The sequence below is a fragment of the Aquarana catesbeiana genome, linkage group LG09 (assembly GCF_042186555.1).
Source record: "Aquarana catesbeiana isolate 2022-GZ linkage group LG09, ASM4218655v1, whole genome shotgun sequence".
NCBI lineage: Eukaryota > Metazoa > Chordata > Amphibia > Anura > Ranidae > Aquarana > Aquarana catesbeiana.
In genome coordinates, this window is record NC_133332.1 from 48,943,615 (window position 1) to 48,971,235 (window position 27,621).

The 27,621-nt window shown below is 43.7% G+C and overlaps 1 protein-coding gene and 1 long non-coding RNA gene across 2 annotated transcripts in view; one reads left to right on the plus strand and one right to left on the minus strand.

The window, feature by feature from the left end:
* LOC141107599 (N-acetyllactosaminide alpha-1,3-galactosyltransferase-like) overlaps window positions 1-27,621 on the plus strand; it is a 261,572-nt gene that overhangs the window by 196,626 nt on the left and 37,325 nt on the right. Inside the window, exon 3 of the mRNA XM_073598450.1 lies at window positions 5,832-5,908. Coding sequence (XP_073454551.1) covers window positions 5,832-5,908 — 77 coding nt within the window. The remainder of the gene's footprint in view (window positions 1-5,831; window positions 5,909-27,621) is intronic.
* On the minus strand, window positions 1,739-27,370 carry LOC141107601 (uncharacterized). The gene is made up of 2 exons (XR_012235934.1): window positions 26,876-27,370; window positions 1,739-1,774 (listed from the first exon to the last, which is right to left on the minus strand). It is a non-coding gene; the product is annotated as an uncharacterized lncRNA (long non-coding RNA).

Sequence of the window (27,621 nt, forward strand, 5' to 3'; positions counted from 1 at the left end):
GGCCATCCAGCCAAACTGAGCCTTGGTGAGAGAGGTAAAGAAGAACCCAAAGATCACTGTGGCTGAGCTCCAGAGATGCAGTCGGGAGATGGGAGAAAGTTGTAGAAAGTCAACCATCACTGGAGCCCTCCACCAGTCGGGGCTTTATGGCAGAGTGGCCCGATGGCAGCCTCTCCTCAGTGCAAGACACATGAAAGCCCGCATGGAGTTTGCTAAAAAAACACCTGAAGGACTCCAAGATGGTGAGAAATAAGATTCTCTGGTCTGATGAGACCAAGATAGAACTTTTTGACCTTAATTCTAAGCGGTATGTGTGGAGAAAACCAGGCACTGCTCATCACCTGTCCAATACAGTCCCAACAGTGAAGCATGGTGGTGGCAGCATCATGCTGTGGGGGTGTTTTTCAGCTGCAGGGACAGGACGACTGGTTGCAATCGAGGGAAAGATGAATGCGGCCAAATGGAGGAATATCCTGAATGAAAACCTTCTCCAGAGTGCTCAGGACCTCAGACTGGGCCAAAGGTTTACCTTTCAACAAGACAATGACCCTAAGCATACAGCTAAAATAACGAAGGAGTGGCTTCACAACAACTCCGTGACTGTTCTTGAAGGGCCCAGCCAGAGCCCTGACTTAAACCCAATTGAGCATCTCTGGAGAGACCTAAAAATGGCCGTCCACCAACGTTTACCATCCAACCTGACAGAACTGGAGAGGATCTGCAAGGCGGAATGGCAGAGGATCCCCAAATCCAGGTGTGAAAAACTTGTTGCATTTTTCCCAAAAAGACTCATGGCTGTATTAGATCAAAAGGGGCTTCTCCTAAAAAATACTGAGCAAAGAGTCTGAATACTTAGGACCATGTGATATTTCAGTTTTTCTTTTTTCATAAATCTGCAAAAATGTCAACAATTCTGTGTTTTTCTGTCAATATGGGGTGCTGTGTGTACATTAATGAGGAAAAAAATGAACTAAAATGATTTTAGCAAATGGCTGCAATATACCAAAGAGTGAAAAATTTAAGGGGGTCTGAATACTTTCCGTCCCCACTGTATGTGGGAACACATTAGGTGCTTGCAGCAAAATTTGGGTTATTTGGTGATTTAATTTATATTATTATTAATTATTATTATTATTTCTTGCTAAGTTGGAGATGCGCACGGGGCTTATTTTATTTTTTAACTAGGCCTTAGCCTCATTAGAAGTTGTAATAGTCAAAAATCCAAACCAAGACATAAAGCCTCTGTGTCTGGCTGTTTTTATTGTAATTGTTTTTATAGATGGAGGTCAATTAGGGCTATGAATACCAACATTCTCATGTAAATCTAGTTTAATATATAATCATTTTCTGTATTGTTGTGGTCAAGTGTACTTTTTTATATTATATCCTCCTATATTTATTCCTTTTTGAAGGCATAATACATAACAATAAAGATTACATATTGTCAGGTTCTCAACACCAGGCCACAGGCCAAAGAAAAATTCTCTATTATAGGTTTTTGTTTTATCCAAAACCTAAACTCCAGCCATACATCTAAATACTTGGCTGAAATACAGTACATGCCTGAGGGATGTATCAATTGTTTTACAATTGTGTTCAGTCAAGTCAGTCATGCGATCCAGAAGCCCAGTTCTTTCATGCAATCCAGACAAAGATCATTTTTTTTCAGTCTACACTCTTCCACTTCTATTGAGAGAAATACAGGAGGTATCTTGTTCTCCATTTTTTTTTCTTTCCCTTTCTATCTCTGGTTTCTGTAATTTCAGACCCTGACCTGGGAAAAAAACATACAGATTTGTAGCATCAGCATGAATTTAGGACTTGTAATTTGCATACTAATTGTAGTAACTAGAGTTTGGTGGTTTTGAAAGTATTGAAGTTTTTGGATAAACATGGCAGCCTTTATATATCTGCAGCTGGATAGGACAACGCAGACAGTAAAGATAACCTGTATAGCAGAAACTGGAAACCAGAAAATAAGGTTATGTTAGTTGCCTGGGAGAACAATAACAATTATTATTATTATTATTATATTTTATTATTATTATCATTATTATATATTATTATTATATTGTTTTATTATTATTAATTATTTATTTATTTGTATTTTAATTTTTTTAAATAAGAATTCCAGGTATGGATATTTTATACATAACTACATTAGTCTAGCTTAGACCAAGATAATTATGCATACACCATACCTGGCCAAAGCCCTTGGAAGCTGAAAATCACTGAAGTAGACATTACTACTGCAGTGATCTCTACTTGCTTCTGGGTCCCGTGCTGAGTGGCTACCCTGCTGTAACACAAGAGGTTGGCTGCTCTACATGGCAAAGCATTATTTTATTGGATGAGGTGGACAAGCATGACATCACCTCCCCAATTCTCCACCTCGTCCAATCAGAAAACACTTTTCATTCATTTGGAACATGCAAAGCATTCTTTAAATGGTGCCTGCGCGGAGCAGCCAACTTCCTGTGTTCAGAATGCATCAGGGCAGCCTCTCAGCGCAGGGCCTGGAAGTAAGTGGAGATCACTGGCATAGCAATGTCTACTTCAGTAAGGGTGTTTTTATGAAATATTATATACATTTTAAATTTAAAGAAAACATTTTTTATTCTTTAACATTACTATTGTAGATGTTGTTCTCCCAAGCTACTGATGTAACTCTTTCTTCTGGTTTCAAGTATCTTCATTTCATTTTGATTTCAGGTCCTGATAGGAGATATATTCCTATATTCAAATTTATTATGAATTACCACCCTCTGAAAATCGATCTGTGGTGGAAGGAGGTAGAGCCACAGCTTATCAGTGGTCAGAAGGCAATGCTGTCACCTGAATGTGTGTGTTTTTTTTTTTTTTTTTTCTTTGGCTGATTTTTTTATTTGTTTTTTTGTATTGAAATATCGTATCACAACCGTGAGTAATGCATTGGCTCACTGGTTGTTGCATGGTCCTATTGCCAGTAAAGTAGGAGTAAACTCGTGAACTGATAATTAGTGATGGGCCGAACATCCCCGGTTCGGTTCGCACCAGAATTCCAGAACATGGAAAAAGCGAACCCTATTAAAGTGTATGGGACCCAAACTCCCTAAAAGTCCCCATTTTGAAGGCTTATATGCAAGTTATTGGCCATAAAATGGGTATGGGGGCCTGGGTACTGCCCTGGGGACATGTATCCATGCAAAAATGTTTTTAAAAAGTATCGTTTTTAAAGGAGCAGTGATTTTAATGATGCTCAAAGTGTAACAATAAAAACTTCCTTTAAATATAGTGCCTGAGGGGTCTCCTTAGTCTGCCTGTAAAGTGGCACATCTGTACCGTGTATAGAACCTGCTGCAGCAAAACTGATTTTATTTATATATATATATATATATATATATATATATATATATATATATATATATATATATAATGTAGTGAGTGTACAGCTTGTATAACAGTGTAAATGTGCTGTCCCCTCAAAATAACTCAACACACAGCCATTAATGTCTAAACTGCTAGCAACAAAAGTGAGTACACCCCTAGGTGAAAATGTCAAAATTTGGGCCCAAAGTGTCAATATTTTGTGTGGCCACCATTATTTTCCAGCACTGCCTTAACCCTCTTGGGCATGGAGTTCACCAGAGCTTTACAGGTTGCCACTGTAGTCCTCTTCTACTCCTCCATGACGACATCACGGAGCTGGTGGATGCTAGAGACCTTGCGCTCCTCCACATTCCGTTTGAGGATGCCCAAGAGATGCTCAATAGGTTTTAGGTCTGGAGACATGCTTAGTCAGTCCATCACCTTTTACCCTCAGCTTCTTTAGCAAGGCAATGGTCGTCTTGGAGGTGAGTTTGAGGCTGTTATGTTGGAATACTGCCCTGTGGCCCAGTATCTGAAGGGAGGGGATCATGCTTTGCTTCAGTATGTCACAGTACATGTTGACATGAGTGCCAGCAGCACTCATGCAGCCCCAGACCATGACACTCCCACCACCATGCTTGACTGTAGGCAAGACACACTTGTCTTTGTTCTTCTCATCTGGTTGCTGCCACACACGCTTGACACCATCTGAACCAAATAAGTTTATCTTGGTCTCATCAGACCACAGGACATGGTTCCAGTAGTCCATGTCCTTAGTCTGCTTGTCTTCAGCAAACTGCAGGCTTTCTTGTGCATTATCTATAGAAGAGGCTTCCTTCTGGGACGACAGCCATGCAGACCAATTTGATGTAGTGTGCGGTGTATGGTCTGATCACTGACAGGCTGACCCCTCATCCCTTCAACCTTTGCAGCAATGCTGGCAGAACTCATACGTCTATTTCCCAAAGACAACCTCTGGATATGACTCTGAGCACGTGCACTCAGCTTCTTTGGTCAATCATGGCGAGGCCTGTTCTGAATGGAACCTGTCAAGTTAATCCGCTGTATGGTCTTAACCACCGTGCTTCAGCTCAGTTTCAGGGTCTTGGCAATCTTCTTTTAGCCTAGGCCAACTTTATGTAGAGCAACAATTCTTTTTTTTCAGATCCTCAGAGAGTTCTTTGCCATAAGGGGCCATGTTGAACTTCCAGTGACCAGTATGAGAGAGTGAGAGCGATAACACCAAATGTAACACACCTGCTCCCCATTCACACCTTATACCTTGTAACACTAACGAGTCACATGACACCGCATAGGGAAAATGGCTAATTGGGCCCAACTTGGACATTTTCACTTAGGGGTGTACTCACTTATGTTGCCAGTGGTTTAGACATTAATAGCTGTGTGTTGAGTTATTTTGAGGGGACAGCAAATTTACACTGATATACAAGCTGTACACTCACTACTTTACATTGTAGCAAAGTGTCATTTCTTCAGTGTTGTCACATGAAAATATTTACAAAAATGTGAGGGGTGTACTCACTTTTGTGGGATACTGCGTGTGTGTGTGTGTGTATGTGTGTGTGTATGTGTGTGTGTGTGTGTATATGTATGTGTATATATGTGTGTATATATATATATTATATATTAATAAGAACACCATTGACATTTAAATTGGTTTTCCCGGCTGTAAGCTTTCTTGAAAAACAAACCCAATAGAAAAATATACCAGGCCCTTTGGCCATCTCTACCTAAACAAGGCTTACCTATAGGTACTGTAAATATCACCCAAACGTGCACTGTTTAGGAGATATTTACTGTAGATGCAGCTGGTGATGTCACCGGCGCATGTGCTCTGAAGGAACAGCATACCTGTGCCGTAAACAGTGGCTCCTGGCAGCATGCACAGGAATGACATAATCGCAGCTCCGGCCACTCACAGCTAGAGTCCACAAACCCGGAAGGAAGATGGGGTGAAGATAGAAGCACCTTCAGTGGTGAAAGTGTGCTGCTGGAGGGCTTCATTCTAAGGTAGGTTTCACACAATGTTCTAGTATGCGATGCCTTGCAGGTTTAAAAAAAAAAAAGCCAGCAGTTTATTACCACTTTAATGGGCATGTTTGACAGGTGCTGCTGCCTGTCAAAATTGGCAGGTTCAGTTATAAATTTGCCTTGGCCACAGTATGTCTACAGACCCCTTTGGCCCACCATGTCCACTTGTAGGAGGGTGGTTGAGGGGGTTCCTAAAAATGCTGCTCCCTGGCTGCCCATGTGAAAAATCCCTAAACGGGACAAATTTAAACCCTAGCAGAGGTTATATTCTTTCCTCAAACCATCAAGAACTATTTAACAAAAGTTTGGGCTGGGGTTGGGTTTGAAGCACTCTAGTGTCCACCGAGAGATGCTAGCTTATGTTTTAATTGTTCTGGAGTTAATGGAAAACAGCAAAAAGTCTGACATGAAATTTCTGTTTCTTTTTAAAGGTTAACAGAAAGAGGATCTTGCTATGCATCTTGCTTTGTCTGTCTCTGACTTACTTCTTTTATGTAAAGTCTCTGATGTGAGTATAAAAATGTATCTACTGTTCTTTAAAGGGGTTTTGCTTCTTCAAAGATAAAAGGTTGAACTTCTATACATGTGCTACTTGGTAGGATCATACTACCCAGAGCTCCACTAACTGGGGCCATGAGCACCTGCTGTACGAGCGGGAACAAAGTCCACCTTCGGAAATCCAGCAGGCTGGGAAATGGGGGAACAGAGCAGACATGGAAATCCATTCCAAGAGGATTGGGGGGGGGGGGGGGGCAATGGTTTTCTAACCTGTGAACCAAGCTAAAGTATACTATATATAACAAGGTCTCTTCTTCTGTTTGATAGTAAATGCAGTTATGTTGACTCCCCAGTTGACTGCCCCACTTACAAATCTATGTAGATCTTCCACCTCTCCATAAAGAGAGCCTGTCACAAACTAAAAAATAACAGGAAAGGAGACAGAAAAAAAATATTTGAAATGCTTACTTGTAGTGTTTTTTCTTTTCCATGGCTTGTTTCTATATTACCTTGCAATGTGTCTTTGTACTTGAAAGAAAATTGGACCATTGTGTAGTGGGGAAACGCAACTGCTCTTAAATCCAAGTCCAGGCAGGAATTGGGTTAGGACATGGCACAGGGTACAAGGTATTGTTGACCCTGGCAAAGGACCCTCAGGCTGCGAATGATATGCTGCCCTTTCAAGGAAAGAGCATGGGGTGACCCCTTCAGGCTTAGCTGATACCTGCTGACGGTCCTCTCTATACCTGCTTCAGGCCTTATGCCAATGGACCCCTCCCCACCTCCTAGTGCAGGTGGAAGTTCCAGGAGACGTCCCCATATAGGAAAGGGGAATCACCTGAAGAACGCCTTTTCAACTATTTTCAAAACTATTTCTATACTGATGACACCCAACTCTATCTTTCTACCCCTCAGCTCACCTCACCTCAAGTATCACTAATTTACTAATGGACATATGAGTCTGGATGTCTCACCACTTCCTCAAACTGGGCTCCAGAGGCGACTCTCTAATTAGGCAAATTAGGCGGTCGCCTAAGGCCCTGTGTTCATAGGGGCCTCGCAGCTGCCTAATTTGCCTAAGAGCCGACTCTGAGGCTGGCCCACAGAGCACCCATGGATGAGACAAAGCCGCGCCTGTCACTCTCTAGCCTCTGTTACGTTTCTAAAAATGCGGCCGCGCACGGGCCTGGATTATCCTCCCTCTCTCTCTCAGCTCTTTCTGGCGCTTTCAGTGTACTCCAGTGCTGTCAGCAAAAGGGAGGAGGAGGAGCTGCAGCTGACAAGTGCTGAGTTGGGAGTGAATGGGACGCTGAGAGCTCATTGCCTGAGATCGGAGATCCCACGGGGAAGGATACAAGCAGCGCAAGTCCATTCTGCAGGGTGTGTGCAGGGTGAGAAGTTGGCGGGGTCTTGCAAGTTTCCGGGAGTTATTACTGTGCAGTAACTTGAGGAAGAGGGTTGAGATGCCGGGGGTGAGAGCAATGTCTGCTGGGAGGTGCGAGGCCAGTTCTAGTGCTGTGTGTGTGTGTGTGTGTGTGACATACCACCCACCCCCCATTCACTCCATGCCCACCTCCTGCACATACCACCCACCCCCATTCACTCTGTGCCCTCCTCCTGCACATACCACCCACCACCAATTACTCTGTGCCCCCCTCCTGCACATACCACCCATCCCCATTCACTCTGTGCCCTCCTCCTGCACATACCACCCACCACCAATTACTCCATGCCCCCCTCCTGCACATACCACCCACCACCAATTACTCTGTGCCCCCCTCCTGCACATACCACCCATCCCCATTCACTCCGTGCCCCCCTCCTGTACATACCACCCACCCCTATTCACTTCATGCCCCTCTTCTGCACATACCACCCACCCCCATTCACTCCATGCCCCCCCTCCTGCACATACCACCCACCCCCATTCACTCTTTTTCCCCCCCTCTTGCACATACCACCCACCCCCATTCTCTCCCTGCCCCCCTTCTGCACATACCACCCACCACCAATTACTCTGTGCCCCCCTTCTGCACATACCACTCACCACCAATTACTCTGTGCCCCCCTCCTGCACATACCACCCATCCCCATTCACTCTGTGCCCCCCTCCTGCACATACCACCCATCCCCATTCACTCCGTGCCCCCCTCCTGCACATACCATTCACCCCTATTCACTCTGTGCCCCCCTCCTGTACACACCACCCACCCCTATTCACTCCGTTCCCCTCTCCTGCACATACCACCCACCGCCATACACTCTCTGCCCCCCCCTTCTGCAAATACCACCCATGCCATACAATCTGTGCCCCCCTCCTGCACATACCACCCACCACCATACACTCAGTGCCCTCTCCTGCACATACCTGGTTCAAATCCTGACCATGACACCATCTGCCTGGAGTTTGCATGTTCTCCCTGTGCCTGCGTGGGTTTCGTCCGGGTTCTCCGGTTTCCTCCCACACTCCAAAGACATGCTGGTGGGTTAATTAGACCCTGTCTAAAAATTGGCCATATTATGTGTATGTGTATGTCGCTGTGTATGTGTTTGCAAGCACATCGGGACCCTACGGGGTAAAGGACCGCGCTATGCCGCAGATGGACACTGGTGGCAAAAAGCACCCTGAGGCGATTCAGTTCGCATAGGTAGCGCTATATAAGTCACTCATTCATTCATTCATTCATTCATTCATACCGCCCACCGCCACACACTCTGTTCCCCCCTCCTGCACATACCACCCACCGCCATACACTCTGTGCCCCCCTCCTGCACAGACCACTGGCATATCTGTGCCCCCTTCTGCACAAATCACCCACTGCCATACAGTCAGTGCCCTCTCCTGCACATACCACCCACCGCCATATGCTCTCTTCCTTTCTTTTCCCCCTCCCTGCCAGCCCATTTGCTTGGATTACACTATGGCTATTTCTCACCAACTAACAGTATTCCCCATCCCACTCCAGTCCCATTGACATCCATCTATCCCCCCCCCTCCCTCATGCCAGTAGTAAAAGAAGTAAAGACTGCGCATGCACTTTGTGAATGGTCTTGTAGTCCTCTAAGACCTGTGTGTGTGTCCCAGAAGGCTGCGGAGGGAAGAAAAAGGGTTAAACATTTTTATAGTTTTTAGAACTAGATATGTACCTCAAAATGGGATTTTAAGGGCAATGCAGAAATTGGCAGTGTTGAATTATAGTTAAAAAGAAGTTTATTGATACAAAAACGAATAGGATATACATGAACATACACATTGATCTAGTTAAGAATAATTATAAAAACATCAGATATATGGAAACATATGATGTATCCTACTGCTAGTTACAAGTACCACCCCCGATAGGTGTGATGGCGTCCTGATAGCAGATTTCCAACGCGTTTCAACTTATTGTAAGGATAAAGTCTTCCTCAGGGAGGGACTGCATCACATTATTTGCATTTAACTGTGAAAAATCGCTTTCCCAGTGCTGGCAGGGGTCCTAACACGTGATTGTCAATGCTGCTCAAATATCCTCTACGGGATGGCCTGGTATATTGTGAAGAAACCAGTATTTGGCAGTCGTGATAATTAAACAACTTAAATTGATTGTGTCAGGTGTATTGTTCCAAGTGGCAGGGAGCTCCGGTCCTGGAGTACCTCTCTGTAACAAAGCCACAACTGGCTTTGTTACAGAGAGGTACTCCAGGACCGGAGCTCCCTGCCACTTGGAACAATACACCTGACACAATCAATTTAAGTTGTTTAATTATCACGACTGCCAAATACTGGTTTCTTCACAATATACCAGGCCATCCCGTAGAGGATATTTGAGCAGCATTGACAATCACGTGTTAGGACCCCTGCCAGCACTGGGAAAGCGATTTTTCACAGTTAAATGCAAATAATGTGATGCAGTCCCTCCCTGAGGAAGACTTTATCCTTACAATAAGTTGAAACGCGTTGGAAATCTGCTATCAGGACGCCATCACACCTATCGGGGGTGGTACTTGTAACTAGCAGTAGGATGCATCATATGTTTCCATATATCTGATGTTTTTATAATTATTCTTAACTAGATCAATGTGTATGTTCATGTATATCCTATTCGTTTTTGTATCAATAAACTTCTTTTTAACTATAATTCAACACTGCCAATTTCTGCATTGCCCTTAAAATCCCATTTTGAGGTACATATCTAGTTCTAAAAATTACAAGGGATGTTGGCAATGACACGGCCAACCCTCTGAGTCATACATTTATGTAAACATTTTTATAGTTTACTGTGGCAATCTGCCCTGGAAGTGATAGCGGGTACCTGTCAAAACCAGGTACCCGCTCCCCCCTAAAAAAAAAGTGCCAAATGTGGCAGTAGAGGGGGGGAGGGTGCAAACCAGCGGAACTTTCCCTTTTGGGTAAAGTTATGCTTTAGATGGTGGCACACAACCTGAAATTACAAGCAGTTAAGGTTAGTTTACAGAGATGTGGAATGAAAGAGATTGGAGATCTGTCATCTACAGGAAGGGTGTCCCAAAGTCTCATAATAGGGGACATGCAAGTAATCCCAAAAATTCATGAAGTCCTTAAGCTGTTCCAAGTTTCGCTCCTAAGAGAAAGCCAAACAAAGAGGGCTCAACTACAACTACAGCCTGGTTCAGGTCCATCCTGGTTCAGGTCCAGCCTGGTCCACCAGCAGAGAAACTTGGAAACACGCTCTCAGAATAAGGACACCTACAGCTTGGCATTAGGCATGTAGAATTGAATTGCAAAAATCTGCAACAGAAAGGATTCTCTGCTTCCCCATATTCTACTATTTTTATTTCTTTATTGTAGTTGAAATTTTTTCTGTCTGGTGGATTCATTGCCACTGAGACAGAAAGCGTGGGAAATAAACATTCCCCCACTCTATTTGAAAAATAAAATTAAAACTTTTGGCTGGACATACACATTTAAAGCGGTATTAAACCCAACATCAAAAATGCAATACTATAAATCACAGTTTACCAATCATTAGATGTGATGGCTGCATTTGTTTTATTTTTTTTAAGCTTTTTCCCTCTGTTTTCACCTGGTGAACTGGCCATTAACACACCTCTTGTATTAGAGTGCCACCACTCTGGATGAAGGAGCACAGGGGATAGATCAGACAGCAGTATTGTCAGATGTATCAGCCAATGAGGAGGAGAGCACCAGACAGTAAGGGTCTCGTGCAAAATCGCTGGATCGAGATGGGGCTCAGGTAAGTATTAGGGTGCTGCTGCACACAGAAGGCTTTTTATCTGATAAAAAGCCTTCTGCCTTTACAACCACTTTAAATCAACAAGCTGAAGTTAGAAGCTGATTGGCTACCATGCACAACTGCACCAGATTCTGAGTGCTCCAGTTTTAGTAAATCTCCCCCATAGTTACATAGTTAGTCTGGCTGAAAAAAGAGATGTAAGATTGTAGCCTGTATATACAAGACATCTCTGACTTCTAAATCTCCCTAACTAGAGAACTACCTCTTCAATGAGGTCTATATCTATCTATACCCAAAAACAGGGTGTTGGAAGGGTCCCTATTATGTAACACAGCATAATGTTTTGAAAAACTTTTTATAATATTATTAATATATTCATTAAGCCTCACCTATAAAGCTTAGTCCTGCCCACATATTGGCGTCCACAGGGGCATTGTAATAAATACACTACCCCTGTGGTGGAACATGTGATAAATGGCTCTATCTCATAAGTACGAGAGGTGCTTGTAGAAGTAAAACCATTCATTCTCCAATTCTTACACCTATTAATGGTGCACAACTGGCACTTTCTACATTGATAGTATCCCTTGAGATTTTGAAAAAAGCAGAGGTTTCCTAGTTGGCGAATAGACATTCGGGGCTATCTTGTCCCTTAGAGATGGGGCACCCCTAAAAATTACTTGAGGTTTCTTGGGCAAGACAATGCTCAACACTCTGTTGTTGCCCAAAATGTACCAATGATTTTGTATCAACCTTTTGCATTCTGATGCTGTATTGAAAACGTAGTAATGAATGGGATAGATGGTACATTAATACCCATCTCATTATTCTTTTGGTAATTCTTTTAATAGGGCCAACCTATCCATTTCTTGAATCTGGTTTAAAGTCCTATGGAGGGACACTGAATTGTATCCTTCTCAATAAACCTGTTGGTTAAAACAGCTGACTGGATTTTAGATTCATTCACCTCTGTGCAGTTGCGCCTTATTCTCATATATGGGCTTTTCCGTACTGAACTCAGCCAAGACTCATGGTGGCAACTGTCCACAGGAATATATTTATTCCTGTCTGTGGGTTTAAAAAAGGTGGAGGTAACAAATTTCTCATCCATGACCATAATCTTTAAGTCCAAAAAATGTATCTTTTTAGTACTTGTCTCAAACTTCAAGACAATCCCCCTGTCATTTATTAAGAGAACCTATAAACTCCTGTAATTCTATGCCACTGCCATTCTATGGGAGGAGGATGTCATCTATGTACCTAGCCCACAAGACAATCTGAGATCCCAGGCATAGATGACATTCTCCTCCCCATTTAGCCATGAACAGATTGGCCAAACTTGGGGCATATTTAGCCCACATGGCCACTTCTCTATCCTGGCGATAAAACCTGGCCCTCAAACCAGAAATAATTGTGTGTTGCCGCAAACTCTAGAAGTTCCATAATAAAATCCAGCTTAATAGGGAGACCAGAGTTTTGACCCAAATATTTCTAGGTCGCTGAGGTGCGTACTTGCTCATTGATTTTGAACAGGCTGCTCAACACAGCGCACATTAACTGCTTCCGGACCGCCCCACGCATATATACTGCGGCAGGGCGGCCCTTCTGCGCGAAATCACGTACCTGTACTTAATTTAGTTTCCTGGGTATAGGGCGCGCGCACATGCTGCCGGTGACCAGCTCCTGCTGTGATTTAACACAGTGGGAGCCAATCAGCAGGTCTGGCAGACCCCATGTCTGCCGAGAACCACCAATCGTTCTCAAGGAAGGCAGAACGGCGGTCTGCGTATGTAAACAAGGCAATCGTCGTTCTGTGACAGGAGAAATGGCTGCACACCCAGAATTCCCGATTGCCTTTTACTGATCACAAGGATAACACCAAATACACCAACAAATGGTCTCGTAGACGCGTTTCACACATACATCTTGTGCTTAATCATTACAATGACTGAAAAAACTGATAGAGTTTAAATAGACCGCCACAGTAACTGCAGGTGTTCTAGGGGCGGTACTTATCAGTAATACACCACAACCTGATCAATCATCAAGCTTCAGCCCCTAGGAGCCTCCGATTGGTGATTAGAGTAAAAGATCAAATTGGTGACCCAGGTCCACATGCACCTAGAAACCTCACCCATACATGCAAGATGGTGGACCAACAACCACTTAGAAAAAAAGTGATACGTATACAAAAAATATTTAAAAACATTGAGGAGGTGTAAAAAATTATGTGGAATTGGAAACAATCATATAAATGTTGACATGAGTAAATTCATTCAGTATAAATACATAAACATAGTAAAATCAACTGTAATAAAACATGACCCCATTTTCCCATATACATGCATGTGTGGACGCACATATAATATGCACCCACACTAACATGCAGAGAACGCATATTTAAAATCATTATACCCTCCACATAAGACCAATGTAGAATACAACCTGATAAAATGTACGTATATACATACAGACATGTATGTCTAAATCATAGGAACCCAGATGCACTGTAGGGTAAAGGAAACATGCACATAGAAGTACAGGCATAAGGATCTATATACCAAAATGTTGGAGCCACTCATACACTATATAAAAAATTATGATAAATGAATAGGTTAAGTGGAGCCCAATCCAGTGTATCAGCATAAAAAATCCTTGAGGTAGAAATAAAGGAAAACGCTCACAAGCAGTCGCAAAAGCATAAACAATTTGTATAAGGAATATATCTATATTTAAGGTACAAAGCCACCATCGCGCAAGTGAAACCAAGCACGATCAAGGCATAACACCTAGTATACTGCTTGTGAATCACAGCGTGGTGTTTCAAAGCCCAAAAACCTGAAAAACTGTCCAGAGACACTCATACACCAGCCGATATTGATCACGTAGCGATCACAGCACAAATATATAATGCTATATATGAAAATAGGCGCGGGTCAATGAATGACCCACACAATAATTGTAACAATAAGAGTAAGGGTGTCTGGACCAGTTCAGGGTGGCGAGGCGGAAAGTAAGACATATGAAGCCATATGACAAAAAGTGAGAACGCAAAAACAAATCAAGAAGATATGAAAAAAATGCAAAATTAAACAAATATTGGTCCGCACTGCATGGAGGGAAGTACAAACCTGTCACTCATAAAAGTGACTAACATCCCACTCAAAGTTGAGCCCGAGCAGGATGCGAGTCTGTAGGTGGAAAATCCAGAAGACTTCCCTCCAACAGAGGGACTGAAAACTGTCACTCCCCCTGCCTCGACTCCTTGACGTTCTCAATAACCTGAACCCGCATAGCTGTTCTGTTACCATTGTGGCACCCGTTGAAGTGTTTAGCCACATTGGTAGACAGATTTTTGTCTACACTATAAATGTGTTCTTGAAACCGGTCTCTGAGGCGTCTTGTGGGCCACATATTGTATATCATAGATTGCACATGTAATTAAGTAAACTATGTTGCTGGTATTGCAATTAAAAAAAGGACCCAATATTATATACTCTATGGTTGGTCGAGGAGCTAAACGTAGTGCCACCACACATGTGGCTACAGCAGGAGCATCCCGCTGCACCACACCTGTAGTTGACCCTGCAATGCAACCAGGTGTCCAAACAAGGATCCTTAGTGTAGAAAAAGCTGGGGGACAAAGAGCACCCCAACGAGGGGGCTCTACGTGAAACAATATTAACCCCTCCCTTTAGAATCTTAGAACAGGTATCATCCCAGAACAAAATAGGCAGATGTTTATTAAAGATTTGTTTTATCAAATTAAATTCACTACTGAAGGGGGTAGATTGTGTTAATTGAGTCTGTTTTCGTTTTGCGTTCTTATTTCTAATGCTATACTTCTTGGCAAGTCACTTTATTAACAAGACCAGATATATCTTTAGGTCTAGCTATAGTAAGAGCTCTCTCAAGCATCCACCTAGAGTATCCCTGTAGTATAAACCTCCCATATAAGGCCCGTGCCTCCTTTTCAAACTGATCATTGTTACTGCAAATGCGCCTGACACGTAAAAATTGGCCAACAAGGATGCCCTTGATCGTATGTCTTGGGTGGCCTGACTGAGCAAGTAGGAAGGAGTTGCCTATAAGGGGTTTTCTATATAGAGTGGAACATACCCTGTCATTCACGGCTGTCAGGCCACGTCCAGGAAACACATGGAGTCACTGTGGGCCATGCCAGTAAATGACAAGTTTAAATCGTTATCGTTAAAATACACAAGCATACATGGCATGAGGTCCCCTCCCCCACACACGACCAGCAGGAGATTGTCTATAAATCCAAGATAGACAACGATCTTGGCCCTGAAGAGCTTTCCACCTCCAAAGATGTGGGACCGCTCCCACCAACCCATATATAGGTTGGCCAATGAGTTTGGAAACTTCACTCCCATGGCTGCCCTGCACCTCTGGAGGTAGAAATACCCATCAAAGACAAAAAAAATGATGTGACAACAAATACTCCAACACATCCGCAATGAACAAGCGGTGTTAAATTGGTAGGTCTGTTAGTGTCTCCAAGCAGAAAAGGACCCGCTGCTATCGCTTGATTGTGGGGAATAGAGGAGTAGAGGCTGCTTACATCAAAAGTAACCCATGAAAATTCCTCCTGCCACTCCAGATCCTTCATAATATATAAAAGTTGGTAGCATCTTTAAGGAATCCTGGAAGCTGGTTCACCAATGGATGTAGTTGTTTATCCAGCCATTGGCCTAACCGTTCATTCAGGGAATTAATCCCCGAGATGATAGGTCTGCCCTGCAGGGGTTCTAGACCCTTGTGTGTCTTTGGCAAATGATAAAACCTGAGAAGAATGGGACAGTCTGGTATAAGAGACGCAGCCTCTTTTGAATGAAATAAACCTTGTCCCGAACCCCTATGTATCAATTCCACAAGCACACCTCTAAACCTTTTAGTGGGATGCCCATTTAGTGTAACATATGTAGATCGATCAGACAGTTGTCGGATGGCCTCCTGTCTGTACTGTTCAGTGTTGAGAACCACAATCAACCCTCCCTTATCTGAGTTACAGATGATAATGGTATTGTCCTCACTCAGATCCTTGAGTGCTACTCTCTCTTTCTTGGTGTAAAAAATCAAATTGGAGATCCAGGTCCGCATGCATGAAGAAACCTCACCCATACGTGCGAGATAGTGGACCAATAATCGCATGTTAGTGTGGGTGCATATTATATGTGTGCCACTGCTCACACATGCATACATATGTATATGGGAAAATGGGGTCATGTTTTATTATAGTTGATTTTGCTGTGTTTATGTATTTATACTGAATGAATTAATGAATTAATACTCATATCAACATTTATATGATTGTTCCCATTTCCACACATCATCATTTTTTACTCCTCCTCAATGTTTTTAAATGGTGTTTTGTATATGTATCACTTTGTTTCTAAATGATTGTTGGCCCACTATCTCGCACGTATGGGTGAGGTTTCTCGGTGCATGCGGACCTGGATCTCAAATTAGATTTTTTACTCTAATCACCAATTGGAGGTTCCTAGGGGCTGAAGCTTGATGATTGATCAGGTTGTGGTGTATTACTGATTAGTACGGCCCCTAGAACACCTGCAGTTACTGGGGCGGCCTATTTAAACTCTATCAGTTTTTTTCAGGCATTGTAATGATTAAGCACAAGATGTATGTTCGAAATGCGTCTACATGACCATTTGTTGGTGTATTTGGTGTTATACTTGTGATCAATAATAGGCAATCGGGAGTTCTGGATGTGCAGCCATTTCTTTCTTCTTTCCAAGTTTCCCACGGAGGCGGGCCTGGGCCGGCACTCTACGAGACTCCCCAGTCTCTCATCACACACCTTACATAGTTGCACAGTAGGTGAGGTCGAAAAAACACACGTCCATCAAGTCCAACCTATATGTGTGTGTGTGTGATTATATGTCAGTATTACATTGTATATCCCTGTATGTTGCGGTTGTTCAGGTGCTTATCTAATAGTTTCTTGAAACTATCGAGACCACCGCCTGTGGAAGGGAATTCCACATCCTTGCCGCTCTTACAATAAAGAACCCTCTACGTAGTTTAAGGTTAAACCTCTTTTCTTCTCATTTTAATGAGTGGCCACGTGTCTTGTTAAACTCCCTTGTTTTATCTCTATTGTGGGGTCACCAGTACGGTATTTGTAAATTGAAATCATATCCCCTCCCTTTTGTAACTCTTCTCCAGAGAGAATAAGTTCAGTGCTCGCAATCTTTCCTCATAACTAACATCCTCCAGACCCTTTATTAGCTTTGTTGCCCTTCTTTGTACTCGCTCCATTTCCAGTACATCCTTCCTGAGGACTGGTGCCCAGAACTGGACAGCATACTCTAGGTGCGGCCGGACCAGAGTCTTGTAGAGCGGGAGAATTATCGTTTTATCTCTGGAGTTGATCCCCTTTTTAATGCATGTCAATATTCTGTTTGCATTGTTAGCAGCTGCTTGGCATTGCATGCCATTGCTGAGCCTATCATCTACTAGGACCCCCAGGTCCTTTTCCATCCTAGATTCCCCCAGAGGTTCTCCCCCCAGTGTATAGATTGCATTCATATTTTGGCCACCCAAATGCATTATTTTACATTTGTAATTATTTTACATTACATTACATTTGAACCTCATTTGCCATGTAGTTGCCCACCTTGAGCAGCGGTTTCTTCTCTTGTATACTGTGACAGGAGAAAACAGAGATCTTGTGTTTCTGCTAGACAGGAACACGGATCTCTGTCTTCTTACACAGTTAGACCCCTTTCACACTGGGGCGGTTTGCAGGCGGTATTGCGCTAAAAATACCGCCTGCAAACCGCCCCTAAACAGCCTCCGCTGTTTGTTCAGTGTGAAAGCCCGAGGGCTTTCACACTGAAGCGGTGCGCAGGCAGGACGGTGAAAAAAGTCCTGCAAACCGCTTTTTTGGAGCGGTGAAGGAGCTGTGTATTCACCGCTCCTTCACCGCGCCTGCCCATTGAAATCAATGGGACAGCGCGGCTATACCGCGGCAATACCGCGGCTATTGCCGCGCTGTATGAGGGATTTTAACCCTTTTTCGGCCGCCAGCGGGGGTTAAAACCGCACCGCTAGCGGCCGAATACCGCTGCAAGAACGACGGTACAGCAGTGCTAAAAATAGCGATGTTGTACCGCCGACGCCCCCACCGCCCCAGTGTGAAAGGGGCCTAAGGAAACAGTCTCCCTCACAGTTAGGAAGCAGTCCCTAGGGACACATTTAACCCTTTGAGTGCCCCTGATATTAACCCCTTGCCTGCCAGTGTCATTAGTACATTGACAGTGCATATTTTTTTTAGCACTGATTACTGTATTAGTGTCATTGGTCCCCAACAAAAGTGTCAATAAAAAAAAAAAATTAAAAAAAATTCTATAAAAATATCCCATAGTTTGTAAACGCTATAACTTTTGCGCAAACCAATCAATATACTCTTATTGGGATTTTTTTACCAAGAATATGTAGCAGAATACTATTGGCCTGCATTGAAGAAGAAATTCGATTTTTTACAATTTTTTTTTATTGGATGTGTTTTATAGCAAAAAGCAAAAAAAATATTGTTTTTGTTTTTAACTTGTTGGTCTTTTTTTATTTATAGCGCAAAAAATAAAAACCGCAGAGGTGATCAAATACCACCAAAAGAAATTTTATTTTATTTGTATACTGCATTGCAGGACCGCGCAGTTGTCAGTTGAAGAAACGCAGTGCAGTATTGCAAAAAATGGCCTGGTCATGAAGGGCTGTAAAACTTCCAGAGCTAAAGAGGTTAATCTTTGAAAAACATGTGTGCACCTTAACACATTATACCTCAGTGATTAGCTGTTCTCCTGGCCTTACTGTATCTCACAAAGGGATCAGTTCACAAACCTGTTCTTTGTTGGCCTTTTATCAACTACAGTCCTATCTATAAAAAGTATCCAATATTATGGAGGCGACCAAAAAAAAAACATCATGTGGCCATCTAGTGGTCATTTTATGCATAACAGGGAGTAAGATTTCAAGAAATGTGGTATAACTCAATGCTGTATCCTGGCCTAGGCCAACAAGGCCCAGGCCTAGGGCAGCACTTTGCAGGGGGGGCAGCACGGAAAGAGTCCCCGCCAGCTTGCGCTACACTGTTAGTGTAGCGCCAGTCTTATGGGGCGGACTGGGCTGAGAGGCAAATTAGACTAGCGCCCCCATAAAGAAGCCGCACTGCTTCCGATATGCGGGCAGCCGGCATTCCACAACTGTGGGGGGGGGGCGCCCCTTCTAATTATGACTGTCCTCTCGTCCTGGACCACAAACCTTCCTCACTGTGCTATATGTTTCCTGCTGCACCATTGGCATGGTTATATCTTCTTAGTACTCTCCATAAAATGATCAGAAATTTGTGCTTAAAGTAGAACTATAGGCAATTTTGGATAGAATAAGGGGGGGTTATAGCCCCTGTCAGTTTTTTTTTTTTTTTTTGCCATCCCTGTCCCAATGCAGAGATTTCCCTTCACTTCCTGCCCCATAGCCAAACAGGAAGTGAGAAGAAAATCAATGCAAATTAAGGGAATCCATTGCCTCCCCCCCCCCCAGTCCCTCAGAACTAGTGTCCCCACTAGAAAATTTCAGGGCGGGTCTTAGACAGCAAGGGGTGTGGCCTTGACAGGAAAGGGTGGGTCATATTTAAATTAGAGGGTGCACCAGTTTAATCAGGCCTAGGGCAGCACAAAACCTAAATACACTACTGGTATAACTGCAACTTCATTTAACCACTTCAGCTCCGGAAGATTTACCCCCTTAATGACCAGACCATTTTTTGCGACATGGCACTGCATCGATTTAACTGACAATTGCGCAGTCGTGCAACATTGTACCCAAACAAAATTGATGTCCTTTTTTTTCCCCACAAATAGAGCATTCTTTTGGTGGTATTTGATCACCTCTGCGGTTTTTATTTTTTGCGCTATGAACAAAAAAACTGACAATTTTGAGAAAAAAAAACAATATTTTTTACTTTCTGCTATAATACGTATCCAAAAAAATATATATAAACATATTTATTCACCAGTTTAGGCCAATATGTATTCTTCTATATATATTTTTGGTAAAAAAATTTGCAATAACCGTATATTGATTGGTTTTCAAAAAAGTTATAGCGTCTACAAACTATGGGATAAATGTATGGACTTGGGGGGCGATCAAGGGGTTAACTATGTTCCCTGGGTGTGTTCTAACTGTATAGGGGATGGGCTTACTGGGACAACACAGAAATTGCTGTTCCTGATAACTAGGAACAGCCGATCTCAGTGCTGTCCCCTGCCTTGTTTACATGGGCAGATCTCTGTTCTGCCTCTGTACCATGAATACGGGTGGCCGGTGGACATCGAGTCCGCCGGACCCACGGGCACGCTCCCAGGTACGTCGGTTTTCCGCAGCCGGGCCGCCCTGCTGCAGTATATGTGCGGTGATCGGTCTGAAAGTGGTTAAAGTGACACTAAACTTTATCTTTATTCTCCAAAAATTCTTCATACACATCAATTACCAAATGGCCCTGTGATCTATTTTTCATTTTTGTTTCTTACTGTGTTTTTCTGTCTCCTTGTAATGTCCTCCGTGAGCTCCCTCCCTTTGTTTGGAACAAGCAGTGCACATTAGTTGCGGTCATGTGTACTGCTCTACGCACTCTTCGAGAACTCTACTGGAGAACTCTTGTAGTCACATTGTAGACAGGTGCAGTCTGTACAATCCACTGCAGGTGGCGCTCAATGGAAGTGGCAATGCAAAAGGGAAAGAAAGTTGTGAGGAACTTGGTGCCTCTATGACGTCCTGCGGTCACAGGGAGTCAGCTGTCCGATTGGATGCTGACGCCCCATGTGACTCCAGTAGCCATCTTGGGTCAGGCAGAATCTTTTTAAGACTCCGATAACTAGAAAGGGATTTGTAAAGGGCATGAACACCCTAAACATACCCAGGCGCAAAAATAAAAAGGAGCACTGGTACAATTGACAAAACATTATAAAAAATTAAAAAATTAAAAAAAAGGTCAAGGAGTGATAAACAAATGAAGGAAGTCTTTTTAGTCCTTAAGGGGTTGTAAATCCGCATTTAAAAAAAAAAAAAACCTGGGACACATCACAGGTCCCAGAAGGCTGCAGGTTGTTGCACAGTAAATCGTGATTCCACCTGCGATCACGTGTGAATGGAGCCTTATGCCCCGTACACACGGTCGGACTTTGTTCGGACATTCCAACAACAAAATCCTAGGATTTTTTCCGACGGATGTTGGCTCAAACTTGTCTTGCATACACACGGTCACACAAAGTTGTCGGAAAATCCGATCGTTCTAAACGCGGTGACGTAAAACACGTACGTCGGGACTATAAACGGGGAAGTGGCCAATAGCTTTCATCTCTCTATTTATTCTGAGCATGCGTGGCACTTTGTCCGTCGGATTTGTGTACACACGATCGGAATTTCCGACAATGGAATTTGTTGTCGGAAAATTTTATATCCTGCTCTCAAATTTTGTGTGTCGGAAAATCCGATGGAAAATGTGTGATGGAGCCTACACACGGTCGGAATTTCCGACAACAAGGTCCTATCACACATTTTCCGTCGGAAAATCCTATCGTGTGTACGGGGCCTAAGGGTGAAGTTCCGCTTTATGTCCTCCTTCCCGATCCTCTACCACATCTACATTTGACACAATATTTTTTTTTTTTTATAGGTACCCGCTCCACCCCTCCTTTGCCCACGGCCTTCTGGGACACATCACAGGTCCCAGAAGGCTGCAAAACCATTCAAAAAGCACAAAGCGGCTCGCGTATGCACAGTGTGAAGTCACGAGGAGTCACAGCCAGCTTCCCTCAGTAAACATGCCGGGGCTCCATTGTACTGAAACCGTGTTTATACAAAGTTCCAGCACTGGGAAGGTTAACTGTAATGTATACTCACCGGACACCTTATTAGGTACACCCGTTCAATTGCTTGGTAACACAAATTGCTTATTAGCCAATCACATGGCAGTAACTCAATGCATTTAGGCATCTAGGCGTGGTGAAGATGATTTGCTGAAGTTCAAACCGATCATCAGAATAGGGAAGAAAGGGGATTTAAGTGACTTTGAATGTGGCATGGTTGTTGGTGCCAGGTGGTCACTGGTGATGGTGCCCAAACCTCTCCGTGTGGATGTGATGTAAGGTGTTTGGAAACAGGAAGTTGACCAGGAAAACACCAGGAAGAGCCAACGGGAGCAGCACACTGAGCATGTATATCACATGGATAAGAACCACTGTGGACAGCAGGGAAGTGTGGCAGGCCCACAAAAGGGCCGTGATTATGAAGGCCTCTTGAGCCCCCTAGGGAAAGAGAGCCTTGACTGATGGGGGCATGGCTAGGTGTGTGACAAGGGGAACGATTGGTTGGTACATGGGGAAGGGATGGGCCTGAGCTCAGGAAATCGTGTGCCCCAGGGAATTCTGGGTCTTTCGGAAGAGTCGTTGGAAGAGCTGCCCACCCTTCTGACCCTTTTTTCCTATGTTTGGTATGTCACAGCTTGCTGCGGTTTACTTGACCTTGCCAGCAGTTAAAGTTGCTGTAATGGGCTATGCCCTTGATGGAAAATTGGATATAGGCTGTCTGTCCAGCACTTATGGTAAGGACAGGCCCCACTTCCCTCTTTTGGTTACGTGCTCACAGTACGACTGTGACTGGTACTGGTTAAATATGTTCACATGTTATGTGTTGGAATTTAATAAAGCTGTGGCCTTGCCCTTTCCAACCTAATGGTTGTAAGTGTCTTATTTAATGGAGTGAAGGGCAAGGGTGGTGAGGGATTTGATCCCTTGGTGTTACGTTAAGTGGGACCTAAGCCCATTGCGCCTCAGCAGTCATGCCATGTGTGATAATGTGAAATGCATTACTACACCCATTATTATCACATATGACATCTTCACGGCCATTTTGTGGGTCTGCCAAACTTCCCTGCTGTCCACAGTGGTTCTTATCCATGTGATATACACGCTCAGTCTGCAGCTCCTGTTCTTCCTGGTGTTTTCCTGGTCAACTTCCTGGTTCCAAACACCTTACATCACATCCTAGCGGAGAGGCTTGCTCACCATTGACCACCTGGAAGATTGCCACCTGCTGGAGACCTATTGATATGCTTTTTAATGTCTTTTCAACGTGAGTGTATATTTATAGTTTTTAATTTTACCAATATGTTTTAATATACGCTACACTTAGGTAGTGGCGCTTTTCTCTCCTTATTTTTTCTGTTTATTTAAGACTTCTGTTTTTTTTTTAAGGCTCCTGCTTTTGGCACGCTTTATTTGAGTGGCTAGCGTAAGGGCAGGCTTCCCGTCTGGCAGGGACAGTTAGAGGTAGGGAAAGGTTCCTGAGGTGTAGGGATGGTGGAGGGACTACGTTTACCTGTCTTCAGGAAGATTCCCCTTTGGGTGAGGACCAGCCAGGTTGCATCCCACTCCTCATTGCAGGTGCTGTCAGCATCATCAAGCCTTCAGACTTCTGTCACATTGGTAAGTGGCTCTGGACGGGTGTGCCTACCTGCCAGGCCGGATTAAGTTGTGTTGGACTTTTATACAACTCATTTGCCTTATGCCGTGTACACACGAGCAGACTTTTCGACCGGACTGGTCCGAAGGACTATCCGACGGACTTTCCCAACGAACAGACTTGCCTGCACACAATCACACCAAAGTCCGACGGAGTCATACGTGATGACATACGACCGGACTAAAATAAGGAAGTTGATAGCCAGTAGCCAATAGCTGCCCTAGCGTCGGTTTTCGTCCGTCGGACTAGCATACAGACGAGCGGATTTTTCGATAGGAACTGGGTCCTGCGGAGTTCCAACCTAAAGATTTGAAACCTGCTCCAAATCTAAAGTCCGTCAGATTTTCGCCCGAAAAAGTCCGCTGCAGGTCCGATGAAGCCCACACACGGTCGAATTGTCCGCCAGGCCAGTCTGGTCGAACAGTCCCCTCGTGTGTACGCAGAATTACTTTGACTCCAATGGTTATTTACTAAAACTGGAGAGTGCAAAATCTGATGCAGCTCTGAATAGAAAACTGCTTCCACATAACTCCCAACTGTCCCTGATTTCGAGGGACTTTCCCTGATTTGGAACAAAGTCCCTCTGTTCCTCTTTCCTCCTCATTTGTCCCTCATTTTGGTCTGATCCATATAATTGTATATAAAATGCACTTGTTATCTTTGAAAAAGTGTTTCCCAGTGCTAAACCCTTTATCCAATTTCTAAATTGCCGCATTTGTGGATTTCAAAAGCCAGTAAAAATGAATAGTAGTGATTTAAAAAAGTACTTTTTTTTTTTTCCCCAAAAAAATTTGCATAATTCTCCTGTAGCCTCCCTGGCGGTATGATTATGTCAGATTTTTGCGTTTCAAAGCGGTACAATTGTTTTACATGGAAATTTGGTGTTTTATATTGTAGGCCTGTAATTCTTAGCAATAACTCACTTAAATCTGTCCAAACAAGAGTCTAGTAGACATCCCGGGTATGATAAAGTTTGAAACACAAAAGCATTAATTATAATATAATACATAACTATAAATAATCATAAAAAATAATAATATAATAATAATAACATTAATTTCACTATCACTCAATACTGCAAGTGTTTTAATTTACTATTGCTGTTTTCTAGCTGGTCTAAAACCACTTTTGACGTAAAGGGAAACTTTTTTGGTTGCTATGGACAATCTCCAGTTTCCAGGCAGAAAGAACAGTATTTACAATCTAAAACTGCATGCAGGGCCTTGGACAAAGCACTAGGGACAAAAGGGATGTGAAATGATTTCATACAGTAATGTAATCTGTAAGATTATAGTGTACTGTATGTGTTATGAATTTTCTATTTTTTTTTTTTAATTTGCCGCCAGGCTCCGCCCCCGTGTGTCACGATGCTCGCAGGGAACGGAGCCCGACACACAGAGGCATCGGGCTGAGGACAGAGCCCGCAGACACAGCGGGGGGGCATCGCAGGATCCTGGGGACATGGTAAGTAACCTGCACCAGGATCCTGCAATGCAATCCCGAGTGTGGCTCGGGGTTACTGCTAATGGTACTGAAATTTAACCCCGAGCCACACTCGGGAAAAGCGCCAGGGAGGTTAAGGGGGCGTGGCAGAGGGTCTGTCCTATGCCTACATACTTTTGCTGATAGGTGTCCCTCATACCCATCTCAAAATGTTAGGAAGTATGGCTTCCAGGCATAATTTAACAAGCTGAAGTTTGAAGCTGATTGGCTACCATGCACAGCTGCACCAGATTCTGACTGCACCAGTTTTAGTAAAGGAATTCACTCATCCTGGAACCCAGTACTAAGAGCCCTTTCACACTGGGGCGGTTTGCAGGCGTTATTGCGCTAAAAATACCGCCTGCAAACTGACCCAAAACAGCCGCTGCTGTTTGTTCAGTGTGAAAGCCCGAGGGCTTTCACACTGAGGCGGTGCGCTGGCAGGAGAAGAAAAAAACTCCTGCAAGCCGCATCTTTGGAGCGGTGAAGGAGCGGTGTATTCACCGCTCCTGCCCATTGAAATCAATGGGGCAGCGCGGCTATACCGAGCTATGCGAGCGGTTTTAACCCTTTTTCGGCCGCCAGCGGGGGTTAAAACCGCACCGCTAGCGGCCGAATACTGCCGCAAAAACGCGCTAAAAATAGCGCTGTTTTACCGCCGACGCCCCCACCGCCCAGTGTGAAAGCAGCCTTACTCCTGACCTCTGTAAGATGCCGGGGTTGTACACCGAGCTCCATGGATTTGCTAAATGCAAACAGACTATGCAGTTGCACTAATTTTCCCCAGAGTTTAGTAAATGTGGTAAAGCTCTGCTTATTTCCATAATCCAATGATGTGCAAGCCAAAACAGTTTTTTTTTTTTTTTTTTTTTTTTTCCCTAGCATCTGACTGGGTATTCTTTACAAAGTGAAGCTTTACCGCATTTATTAAGCTCTGGGGAAAATGAGTGCAACTGCACTTGCAAATTGCACAGTCTTTTTGCCTTAGTAAATCCACCCCATTCAGTCTCTTCTACCAAAATTATGTATTTGCTAGCAGTTTTTTTACATTTCAGGTTTAGTTCGACTTTAGGCTTCATTCACACCTGATCCCGGATGGAATCGCTGCAAAACCCTGCAAAATGCAGGATGCGTTTGCCATGCCATTACTTCTTAATGGCACCCCGATCTCGCCACGATTTTGCCGCGGTTGTCGCACAGTAAGTCGGGCTGCAATCACAAACGTGATTCCGCCTGCGTTCACGTGTGAATGAAGCCTAAGGGTGAAGTTCCGCTTTATGTCCTCTTTCCCGATCCTCTACCACATCCACATTTGGCACAATATTTTTTTTTTTTTGATAAGTACCAGCTCCCAGTTCCTCTCAGCTTGCCTAGGCAATCTGAGTAAAAATCCACCCCCCCCCCCCTTTGCCCACGGCCTTCTGGGACACATCACAGGTCCCAGAAGGCTGCAGGACCAATCAAAAAGCACAAAGCGGCTTGTGTATGCACAGTGGGAAGCTGACTGTGAAGTCACAAGGAGTCACAGCCAGCTTCCCTCAGTAAACATGCCGGGTCCCAGAGGACAGGTGAAAAACAGGCCCCGGGTGAGGACAGCGCTGGATCCCTGGATAGGTAAGCGTCCTTTTTTATTAAAAGTCAGCAGCTACAGTATTTTTTCTTTCAAGGGTGAAGATCCTCTCCAATCTAATACATTTGGACTGGAATCAATTTACCTTTACTGAAGATGAATCTTGTTTCCAGTGGCTTGGCCTGGCTTTGTATGCACAAGCTCGATAGGATGTAAATAAGAGGTTCCCGGACATCGTTTTAAGCTTTGATCTTACCAAACAATGCGTTCTAGCAGAAACGGATTTCTCTTAGCCCAGCAGCAATACTCTGAGGGCAAAGTTTATGCTCAGTAAATATAAACCTGTCACATTGGTATTTTCCCAGAGGCGGCTGGGACAAGGGTCATTTTTAGAATTTTTAGAATTTTTCCACGTAACCTTCCATGTCATTCACCTAGCATGCCGCAGTCATATTCACCCTATTTATAACACAATAATTGTGTATCAGTTGAATGTAGCAGCCAATGACCAGCTGTTGGGGGTCAGGGGTACAGCCTGCAGACAAATATGGTAGTAGAAGCTCTCCATTGTGCTGAAACCGTGTTTATACAAAGTTCCAGCACTGGGAAGGTTAACTGTAATGTATACTCACTGGACACTTTATTAGGTACACCCGTTTAATTGCTTGGTAACACAAATTGCTTATTAGCCAATCACATGGCAGTAACTCAATGCATTTAGGCATCTAGACGTGGTGAAGATGATTTGCTGAAGTTCAAACCGATCATCAGAATGGGGAAGAAAGGGGATTTAAGTGACTTTGAATGTGGCATGGTTGTTGGTGCCAGAGGGGCTGATCTGAGTATTTCAAAACATTGCCTGGTCTGATGAGTCTCAGATCGTCGGGTCAG